This window comes from Syngnathus floridae, chromosome 20 (genome assembly GCF_059516105.1).
Source record: "Syngnathus floridae isolate MCC-2025c chromosome 20, RoL_Sflo_1.0, whole genome shotgun sequence".
Lineage (NCBI taxonomy): Eukaryota > Metazoa > Chordata > Actinopteri > Syngnathiformes > Syngnathidae > Syngnathus > Syngnathus floridae.
Window position 1 is genome coordinate 2,964,293 of NC_142432.1, and position 11,927 is coordinate 2,976,219.

The 11,927-nt window shown below is 38.4% G+C and overlaps 1 protein-coding gene across 1 annotated transcript; it reads left to right on the forward strand.

Moving 5' to 3' along the window:
* The first annotated feature begins 1,634 nt into the window (after positions 1-1,634).
* On the forward strand, positions 1,635-11,410 carry plppr4b (phospholipid phosphatase related 4b). Its single transcript, XM_088363978.1, has 7 exons — positions 1,635-2,099; positions 4,992-5,177; positions 5,280-5,409; positions 5,477-5,672; positions 5,748-5,805; positions 5,915-6,088; positions 6,582-11,410. Exons 1-7 carry the CDS (start codon positions 2,010-2,012, stop codon positions 8,163-8,165), a joined length of 2,418 nt encoding a protein of 805 aa, XP_088220104.1. The 5' UTR covers positions 1,635-2,009; the 3' UTR covers positions 8,166-11,410.
* Positions 11,411-11,927: the final 517 nt, after the last annotated feature.

Here is an 11,927-nt window from a genome sequence, read left to right on the forward strand (position 1 = left end):
TATTTATTCTCATGTCTCGCTGATGTCAAAGCACTTCCCGTAGTGTTCTTGAATAAAAACATGAGATCTGGGATGTCCCACAGATGCTTAGTTCAAAGTACTTGATTCACAACAATACATGTCACTGTCCAAATGGAAATTGAAGTGAAATGATCAATTATATTTTGAGATGTTAGTCAAGGCCATAGGTAATTTCAGATAAGTCTAAAAGCCTTTTAACTTAGTGATGTTGAAGAACTCATTTATTGTGTATGTGCTATTGTCTCATGCCACGACCTCAAATTATTTTTTTTCTTCCAATATTGAGAAGAAAAAAAAGGAAGTTACTTCCTAGTAGGCTGCAAATACTTCAAATTATTCTGAGAAATATTGCTTTGCTGGAATAACACTTATAAACAGATTATTCCACCCATCTTGATCCATATAAGAACATTTTGATATTCTAGCGCCCTCTGCTGTCGACGGGCATTAGCGTCCAACATACCCTTAGGTTTGCATTGTTTATGTCTCGTGACCAACCCAGAAAAACAGGCAAATCATTTTTATTATTTAATGTAAAACAACTTTAAGCATTCAGAAAAGCATTACATAAATGCATTATTTACACTGGATAATATCTTAATTTAATAATTCTATTATTTCTATCTATTGCTAGTGGCCACAGTTGCGGGAAAAAACAGATATAACAAATTGTGATCAATTACTTCTGAGTGCAAAAGATGATATTTTCACCTAACCCTTTTCTTGTCAACACGCATAAACACTCCACTATAGCAAGCACTTTATTTCACATCACAGTCACCATGGCAACAACCCGAACGCTGAAGACAGCCTGATTTTGCCTTGTGGCTGCATCATTTGTGTTCAAATAAGCATCCCATGATAAAAGATGCTCCTTTTTAGCTGTTCCCACTGAATGTCAATATTCAGCGAGGACACTTTAATAATGAAGATGATTCAAAACAAGATTTTCAAAAACTACTTTTTTAGCCTTGGTGCACTCCACACGGTTTAATGTGCCTATACAATTGTTTTATTTGCAATTCCTAATAAAATACAAATAAAAATAATGATGAGGGAAAGACCACCCCTTTTTTGACTTGATGATCTTTCATAAGGTACCTGACATGTTTATGATGTTATATTAGAAACCTTTTTTATTTTTTTTAGGAAATCATGTATAGTCAGAATCCCCCTGTTTGCTCCATCCACTTGGCATTAGTGCCATCTGGGGGAAACACAGCACACCGCACTTTTGCAAAAAGTAACTTGGCATTTCCAAAAAATAAATCCCCACACATGGAACCTTCAACAGGTGTCTCGTGTGTTTCCAAATTCTGTGATGCCCTCATATGATCTCTTTGAATTGTTTTGCAAAAAGTCCCCCATTGTGCATCATATTATATGTTCTTAACAATTACAGCAAACACATTGAGATTATTAACTCGTTGCTAAAAAGTCAAATCAGAACCACGCAATCGTGATTTTAAGGATTTTTTTAGTGCACACCTTTATTTGAGGTGAAAATAGAACTTTTTGTCTGTGCAGCACACAAATGTGGACTCCAACATGAGAATGTAAAATTCTGGTCATGCATGATGACGCAATTAAAAGGAGTGCTGAGTCGACTGTTTTTCCCCTAATGGAGGTTATTAAGTAAATTAGTAAGACACGTATTAAATTTTCAACCTTCCCATCACGAAGTGAAACATGCTGTAAAATTAGATCCAGTGCGCATGCGCGTTCTGGTGATCCTCCTGTCACCGCGTCCGTGCTCTGCTTGCTTTCCAGCTTAGAACATGCTTGGAACTGAACCTCTAGCTAGATAATATTAATTCAAAAAAGATCATATATAAAAGGGGGGAAAAGCAAAAAGAAAGGTTTGCAGACTGATTTGGCATTTTGCAGCATATGGAAGATATGTTCAGAGCTTGCATGTAGAAATAAGGGCATGGAGCGCTCCTGATCGGCAAGCAGAGCCATCCGTGCCTCATCTCGGATCCGTGTCGATGTCTGGAGGTCTGGCCATGTCTGCAAGAGAAAAAGGAATTCAAACCAAGGACAGTGTCAGCCTGCTCCCCTGTTTCTATTTCGTTGAGGTGGGTCAATGCATTTGTTCATTGGATTATGTATACATTGAAAAGCGTGTGCCATCATTTGGCTTATGTAGGTCAAATAAAAATCGTCCAGATTTTACACACAGGAACGTCGAAATTAAATGATCTGCTGTTTCTAGACCTAACATTAAAAAATAACACGTCAATTGTGTGGTAGAATATAAGATTAAGTTTATGTTGCAGCGGCATTTTTAAAAAAAAAAGCCAAACTGTTCATTAGGGACTCATCGGCATTTGCAGGAAATTACATTTCAGTCAAAAATAGAAACACGAGTGGATTTAACATGAGTCGAGGGCACAAGTGTCAAAGTCAAGGCCAGGTAGAGGATGCTGGGGGGAGGGTATCATTTTTATGCACTTTGAAATGATATGAGCCAATAGGACATATTTACTTTTCCATATATTCTTACAAAATGCATTTAAAGTCTGCAGAAGCGAAAAATATTTTCCCCTTTATTGTGTGATGCATAAATATAAACCGTAAACATTTATTATAAAATCCTTTTTAAAAAAGATGATTGATCAGTTAAATATGTTCATTTCATTATTTATTGATTTGTAATATACACACGTGGGTTCAGTCATGAGTCACTTTGAGTGCAAACATAAGTGTAATGTCCCCCCCCCCACCACCACCACCACCTCCCAATGAAAAGTTTCACACACCTAGCTCCGGAGGACAAGAGCAGAAAGCCACAATGAATACGTCAATTGAATTGCTTCCACTTCAAATCTGATGGTAAAACAACCTTTAAAAAAGATTTCATGTACTGTAGCTTGTGGTGACTGCCTCTCTTCTCCAGCTTGACAATTTATGCATGCTCTAATTCACCAGTGGCCCGTGGCTCGACAATCTAACTGCTGTCATATATTATAGATTTGCCTCTAATGCTGTACGATAGATGTTGCATGACTCTTTTGGTTATATTTCACACAAAGGGGCTTTTCTATATCTTCTCATTTGGTTGACAAAGATGTGTAAAATAGGAACTCTGAGGGTTTAGTAGGCAATTGCTTAAGTATCCTTGCCTTGTATTGTTTTGCAAGAAGAAGTAGCCTTATCAAAATGAGGTCAGTGCTGAAAGTTCTGCTTGGCGAATTATACCACTTGCACATAAAATTATACCCACTCCAGCTAATTCTTAAGTCGGTCACTAGTTGACAGAGAGCTTAGGCGATCATAGACGATTCAGCTCAATCCTCTTTCATATATATTTATATAATGTTTTTATATATAACATAAACTGTATATCGTGTATAAATAGAAATCATGTTCAGAAGCTCAGTTTTATCGATTGTAATATGTGTGAATAGTGTCATTTGTGTAACACTGAAGCATAATTTCTCCAACACATTTTCTGAGGATTTGCCTGAGTGGGAGGATGATTAAAAAAAGGAAAGCAGAGCCTCGAGGAAACCCATTTGCACCGGGGGAGTCCTGGGACTTCTAAAGTATTGTTAAAATGAGATCAACCAGATTTAGGATGCAGTGGCTGAAAAAAAAACAATGTAAGCAAGAATTTAGGTTACATAATAGTTGAACCATCAATACAGTACAATCTAAATTAGGCAATAACAGAAGAGAAAATATAGGAGTGGTTCAAACTGATTTGAAGCTTTCATTTTCTTATTTAATGAGTTAGTGTAGCGTAAGGAATTGCTCATGAGCACATCAAAAGTACTCAGGATATAAACTAGCGTCTTTCCATGAAAGCTTTCTCTGTCTCCTAAGTAGCAGTCCTTACAGATGAGCAACTGTTTCCTCATTCTCATTCGAATCATTCTCTCGGAACTCCGTCGTTTGATGCCATGAATTCTAATTCATTCCAATCACTCTATTAAATCTTTTGATCCAAAATATTTGCTCGTCCTCTACAACTTCAGCATCCTGCTGTAATCACGTATTAACTTAAATTGAATTAGAAACATTGATTTTTTTTTGTATAATTTCTACTGCATGTTTTGAAAGGGATTTAAATTGATCAATACGGAACAAAGTTTTGAGAGGTAAATATCTATCCCTGCTTCTGTCCCTGCCAAAATGACTTCTAGTCAAGGCCCAATGGAGCCCCATTTCCATTTTTACACATCTATTATTCAAATGCCAGTGTCTTTTCTCTGATCTCCCCTTGCAATCACTGAAAGGCTGACACAAACGTGTTGAACTGCTCGTTTGCTCTTCTCATACACAACGTCAATTGCTATCCACATAATTGCCAGTCAGAAGATGATGCTAAACATTTCATGGGCTTAAATTAACATTTATTTAAAAGAATTTTTGCAGTGTGAGGATACACTTTATGGAGAAAAGTGAGCAGTACAAGGATGATGTAGAATTTTACTTTTATTTGAATTTTACTATTCGATTATTCTGTCAATTAATCGGTGAATTGTATTACAGTCTTCTGTTCATGGAAAACTTTATAAACTATCCTCAGAAGATGCAAACTGAAGAAAGACTGAAAGTAAAGAAGTCATGCGGGGTTCCGCAAACATTCAGGTCCACATAAATACACCCACACAGCAGCACCTGGGGAATGGAGCACTTCAAACGAATTACCATCAAAACAGTGAACGAACATTCTGAGCATGGAAAAGGCCATCTACGAAAAGTGCCGCAAGGTAGCTGTAATTCAGCCTGTACATAAAATGGAATTAAATTCCACATGGTGACTTCAATCAATCGAATCTAAATCTAATTTCCATGCCTCTAGCCTTATTATCAAATCAAATTACTTTTGTCATTGAAGCATAGCGTTATGGAGAACATTTGTAGCACTTAGCACCTCGGTAACCTTATATTTATCCTCTTGACATTTTTGTCCGGACATTTTATGCTTTCAATTTTCTGCCTCTGTTGTGTTTCTTCTCTAGCTGCCTATCCTGGTGTCGTCTATGGTCAGTTTGTACTTCCTGGAGTGGACAGATTTGTTCAAGCCAGTGAAGTCTGGCTTTAACTGTCATGACCGCAGTCTGAGCCTACCTTACATTGACCCTAATCATGAGGTCATCCCCTTGCTGATGCTCCTTAGCTTGGCTTTTGCCGGACCTGCCATCACGGTATGACCAGTCAAATCATTACTGGCTTGCTCATTAAGCATTATCCCATTTTTTAAAATTCTATAAGTTTATCCAGATCTTGACTAACCAAGTGTGTTACAGATCATGATCGGGGAGGCCATCCTATTTTGTTGTCTTTCTCGAAGAAAAAGTCGATCTGGAGCAGAAGCGAACATCAACGCAGCTGGCTGCAACTTCAACTCTTTCATTCGGCGAGCAATTCGTTTTATTGGTATGGTTCTTCGTGCACTGTTGGTTTGTTTTTACTTTTCAGGTTGACACTTGTGATTTTTCCACAGGTGTTCATGCATTTGGTCTTTGTGCGACCGCCCTGATCACGGACATCCTCCAGCTGATGACGGGCTACCCAGCCCCCTATTTCCTCACAGTTTGTAAACCCAACTACACCACTCTAAACATCAGCTGTGAGCAGAACCCTTACATCATGGACGATATCTGCTCCGGGGTGGATGCTGTCGCAATAAACCAGGGCAGGTCAGCTTGAAATCATGAATAATTAAAATCATTTTAAAAATGATTTGCATTGAATTATCTTTGTATCCTTTGCAGAAAATCATTCCCGTCCCAGCACGCTACTCTGGCATCTTTTGCAGCTGTCTATGTTTCGGTGAGTTGATGCAAATGCAAATATAAAAATTCTCCCCATTGGCTGTTTTGAATGTTTAATCTAATCACACACTTTGGTGCAGAATGAACATAAGTGATTGTGTCAACAGATGTACTTCAACAGCACACTGACAGACTCATCCAAATTGCTCAAGCCCTTGCTGGTCTTCTCCTTCATCATCTGTGCTATTATTTGTGGTCTGACTCGGATTATTCAGTACAAGAACCATGCTATTGATGTCTATCTGGGATTTCTGCTTGGTGGAGCCATTGCTGTCTACCTGGTGAGTCTTCCTATGTTTTATAAAAATATTTATAAAAAAATACTCATGCAAAAGTCTTAGGTTATCACTAGCTTTGTTTTATGCTGAACCTTTTTGCAGAAATCGCCATGACAAAATGTAAAGGAATGATGATTACCCCAATAAATGTTTTGTTTTAATAAATATAAAGGTAGATTTGTCACTGCAGAAATAGTTCTGCCCGACAAAAGTCCTATTATCTATTTTTCCAAATTAAATTTTTAGAGCTTAATAAGTGTGTGCTGCACGTGTTCATTATGTAAGTCTTTGCAATCCTGTTTATTAGTTTCTCTTTGCAATTGTCCAGCTTCTCTCTGGAAAGAGATTAAAACATGCATTTAAAAAAAAACTTTGCTTCATTCTTTTAAAAGTTTTACTTTCAGCCAATCCAGTTTTTGATATGCTGGCAGTGTTAGTAATGGTTCTGACAAGCTACTCAATGTCTCCTACGTGAAATATTTTGATGTGTTGCCAGGGTTTGTATGCAGTTGGAAATTTCCTCCCAAATGAAGAGCAGAACAGTAGTCTCCCTTCCCAGCCTCACTGCCCCACCTGCTCCTTACCACACATTAGCCAAGAAGCAGTCCTTCATCACCTGCAAATGAAAGCCAGCGCATCGGTGGAACCCGGCCTGCCCGCCTCCCAATCCGAAGGCCTTCTGCATCGGGGTCTTCCGCAACAGAAGGGCGATGATAGCATGAAGTGCTCAGGCAGGGATGCGGATGGGCTCTCGTCCCACAGCCCACGCAGCAAAGAAACCGTAGTGACCTTTAGCCATACTCTCCCTCGCGTCCACACACCGCAGGCCATAGCGGCGTACGAGGAAGCGGCCAGACGTCACGCTGCAACCCTTCACCACGCCTCCATGGATTCGAGCCGTTCAAAGCAGCTTTTGTCCCAGTGGAAAAGTAAAAACAACCATAAATGCACTCTCCAGGTGCCCGATTGTTTCCCCCCTTCAGCAGACTTACCTGTTCAGCCCTCTCAGCATCCTCACCACCACGGCAGCATGGAGGTCCGATCCAGCTCCGAACCGTCGGCAATGGGTCTGGAGGCAAGTTTTGAAGCTCACGCATATTTGTCCAAACTAGCCACAGGAGCAAGTACCACCTTGCCGAGTAACTGCAGTGGTATAACGGGAGGAACCAGAATGTTGATGCAACCGAGACCCGGGTCTTCACAACTGGTCCACATTCCGGAAGAATCACATGAAAATTACCACAATACCTCCCCAAAAACAGGAGGAGAAGATTCTTCAGGAGATGGCACAGTTCAGGGAAATTGGCAAAGGGCTGCTGAGAAGACGGCGATTTGCAGGACTAACGACGAAGGGAAGAAAGCCCAGCCTCGAATCATGCAAGTGATCGCTATGTCGAAACAGCAAGGGCTCCTTCAGACCCATTCCAAAAGCTTGGATGAAAGCAGCACTGTCGCAGGTTCCCAGGGTTTAGCTCACTACAGAGCTCTTAATCCTGACAAGGATCCAGGTAGCACCACAGGACCCAGTTCTCTGGGCAGTACCGCAGGAAGTGTCTCAGGCAGCACCGGAGCGATCGTCCGAATAGAAGCACACCCTGAAAACAACAAACCGGTCATCCAAGCTCCTTCCAATGATGGAAGTGGATCGTGGCGCTGGCGATCTCTGGATCACGGCAATGGAGCTGTCGTAGGGCACGGGAGCACAGGAAGCGGGAGTTTGAGGCAATCCTTCGATCTCAACGATCTCAACAGAGACTCCGAAAGCTCAGACTCGGTACGAGAAGGTTCCATTGACAGGAAGCGTACTTATACCACCTCTGTCACCCCGCCCACCGTTACTGTTCATACAAGCCAACCAGAGCAGAAGCTCCATAATCAAAGCCTGTCTACTATTAGAGTCACTCCAGGAGATGTTAGTGGGGCCGGATCTGGAGACACAGCTTCAGAAATACCCTCCAGTCGAGAATCCACACTTCGGCGAAAAGGCCACAATGTCATCCTGATTCCAGAGAGAGGAAGCAGTCCGGATATCACCCGGAATGTTTTCTACAAAGGAGCATCCATACCTAATAAGGAGTGACTGATGGATTCAGGCCCATACGTGATCATGAAGCATGATTTGTTTAATCAAAGTCATTTTTTTTCCTCCCTTGGTGCAGTTGCCAAACACAATAACCATGTTTTTAGTAAAGACTTGGTGCGGTGGTATTGTGACAATCTCCCTTGAGCCGCTCCACCTGATAAATGAAAAAATAATCAGGCTTATATGGCATTAATGGCGACTTCACTGGAGCTAGTCAACAATTAAATGGCTAACTGTTTAAACCTGCCTTTGGTTTAACATACATGGCATCATTCAAGCGACACATGCAAAGGACATTTAAATAAAATATATACTGTAGCCTAGTAGATCGTGAAGGTACGAGCAAAGGACATTTTTGCTCGTTGTGTTGCACTCACAACTCCAGTCTTCCTATCGACATTCTTGCTCCCTTCGCTAACCAATAAAAAAAAAGCAATGTCACATTGTTTGTATTGTTCCGTTGAAAATGAACAGTACGAGCAAATTGCATTCTTACACAATATTACCAATCATTATATATACCATTGAAAATGATTTACGTAGCATGAGATTTTTGTAAACATTAACTAAAGCACAACCTTTTAAGTGTTGACAGAAATAATCACTGTGTACTTTGTAGCCACCAAGGACACTTATTTTATTATCTGTGATTTACCAGTGGTGTCGATGGATTTTTTTAAACAGCTCTGTACGTTTTAAAAGACAGTATTAAAAAAAAAAATACATGCTTTTCAGAATTTGAACACTGCAAAAGAAATGACGTTGATGTTTGTGAGAGCAGTTCCGACAAGGTTGTTGTTTTTGATGAAGGGTGCTATACCAGACTATATTATCTTAGAAAATACATTGTAATGAAAATCTATGTACAAAGTAAAAACAAGCAAACAACGATAACAAAATCGGTTTTATATTTTGGCTGTGGATAAGCACGCAAGAGGAAATTTTGAACCATAAGTGTGCTTAGTATTCCTTCTGTAGCTTTGAAGTCAAATAAGCTGTCACTTGCACTGAAAGTGTTTACTCTCCCTTTGCTGTAGGACCATATCATTATTATATCCAATGCGTTAGTATAACTAGATGAGGTTGTTTTTTAGGAAAAAAAAAATATATTTATCACATAACATTTGAATATTTTCTGGTATTAGCCATCCACTTCCATCAGAGAGTCGTTTGGTTTTTACGGACATTGTTTGTGGACAATATTAAGGTCAGTAAAAATAGTAATAACCATTACTTCTAAGCATAATTCCGATTTTTACGACTGGTTTGTTTTCAGCTCGCGGAAAAATGTTTCAGGGTGCCTTTCCTCCCCCCTAAAATGAAATTATGTACATAAGTGTATATTTTAATTTAATTTCCGTAGCCTCCATTTACAGATGCAATACTAAATATTATATATGACTATCCAATATTGCTGTAGATGCCATCACTCAAAAATTGTGTTATTTTGGCTTTACCATTTTATTTTACCCATCCTAAAATGAGAAATACAAACTGGACAAAAAAGGTACGATTGCAACCCGACTAACAAATCGTTATAATAAATAATATTCCTGAGTTTAATATTCATATTTACTGTGGATGTGTTAGCGTAGGTGTATTGTTGTCTTTTTGATACCCGTATTTGATTTGGGGCATATTAAGGACGGGTTTTATTGTTTCGGGCACTGACCAAAGTACAGGACAAAAGTGGCTTACAAAGTGTTGCTGTGCTGGACAGTGATGGAAGAAAATAAAACTTATTACATTCCAGTCAATTATTCCGTAAAAATATATCCAACCCCAGGATTTTTCCTCATATCTGAAAATAGAAATGTTTTAATTATAGCAAATCTTTACCATATTGTACATTTGATTATCTAATCTGCATGGTTTGTTTGGCGTAACATTCAGTTATCTATTTGTACTCTCTCTTTTTGTAGCGCCATCTGACAAGGACTGTCCTCGGTCGTAGCAGGTTTTACTGGCACCGTATTTTCTACAATTTCAAACAACGATTTGACCGTGTTCAAAATGCAAACTTTTATACAATCTCAATTTACTGTCTGTCGGATGTGCACCAGGCACATGACTCTGAATCAAGTATAAATTAATTTGTGTTGTTTTACTTTTTTTTTCCAGAACAAGACAAATTATGTCTAATATCAATATGAATGTTTTTCTCAATTTCTCAACATTTGGTTCTCGATGCAAGCCAAATGAAACTTGTGTCACTAATATACACTATGTAGTACGTAAGGTTGAGCCAGCTTTATTTTTAATCCAAACTCTGTTTTACAATTTAGTGTTCAAGCAACAATTGAGTTTTCTGTGTTTGTTGGGAGAGGACACGCTAGTGAGAAAACAAAATATTTCTATATCAGTGTGAGACAGGATAAAAAAACAAAACCAAAGCAGGTTAAGGTTTGTATGATAATGTAGAGAATGGTGTGATTTTTTTTTTCAGAAACTGAAAGTCAGCTGAACCGTTTTTTTGAAACATCTTGCAAAATTATTTATAACAGATCCTTTAAATAAAAAATCAAATATGTGATGTATATGATGGCAGATCTAAACTAGTGGTTATATCTTGTTTTTGCAATGTGTACCTCCAAAGAAAAAAAAACAAATACTCTCCAAGTACCATCATACTGACCAACATAAATTGACTAAAATATTAAATGCAATCCTAAAACCCTTTTTCCATTGGTGCTGTCAGCGACTGAAAGCACCTTCATTGCCTAATCTGTCATTTTTTATTGACTAGAAGGAAAATGCACTTAGGTGTCACGAGTCCCATTACTGCTCCTCTCTGGATTTTGGTTTTGGTGAATATGAATAAAATGTCTGTCATGAAGAAGAGAAGAGAGTTGATGTGCATCAAATGGGGGAAAACTGTGAATTAATGCTCTCTGCATGAATTGTCTTGTGTTGCCACTGGTTGTGTAATAAATGTTTGTTTTTTGAGACTGTGATGAGCTGTATGAATTCTATGCACCATGAAAAAAAAAAAATCATCATCCTGAGCTGAGTTTAAAAAGGAGAAAAATATTTCATCAATAGTACTTTTATATGTTTGCTATCAATGGTTCTAATAATAAATATATATTGTCTGTTTTTATAACACCAAATATAGTGAATTTAGAAAAATATGTATTTAAGCAATCCAATTTACTCAACTGAGCACGCTGATCAGGGTAGTTGATGAATTGTGCATTGTCTAAATGATTAAAGTTTGCTAATAAAACAGTCAGTGTGCTGGATCTTCTTATTTAGCTCAATTTTGAGTTGTCTAGCTCATATACAAAATATTCGGTGAAACATTTATACACACACGGCTCCAGCTTTGCAGCACCACGTTAAATTATAATGCATGATCATTCATAATATAATATATTATAACACGAAGACAACTGGGGACGAGAAGTGTGGCACAAAAATCGAGTCAGTGGTATTTAAAGGATATGACACCTCATCCGAATCGTCTGACAAGTGACTAACAGATTTGACTGCGTCAAGGATGCCGTCACATTAATGCAGCGGATGGAACATTTATTTGTTTAAGAATAAATGTGCTTTATCTCAGTTACACCCTATTTATCAGCTTGACGTGAGTTTTAAATATTTAAATGTAATCTATTTTTTTCATATCCCAGTTAGTAAATAGAATAATGCAAATCTCAATTCAATCAACAAAATTTATGTAAGCACTTGAGATCCTCTGTTTTCCAAAATGTCAGACATGATGGAGATATATAAATGTAATTCTTTAGACGTACA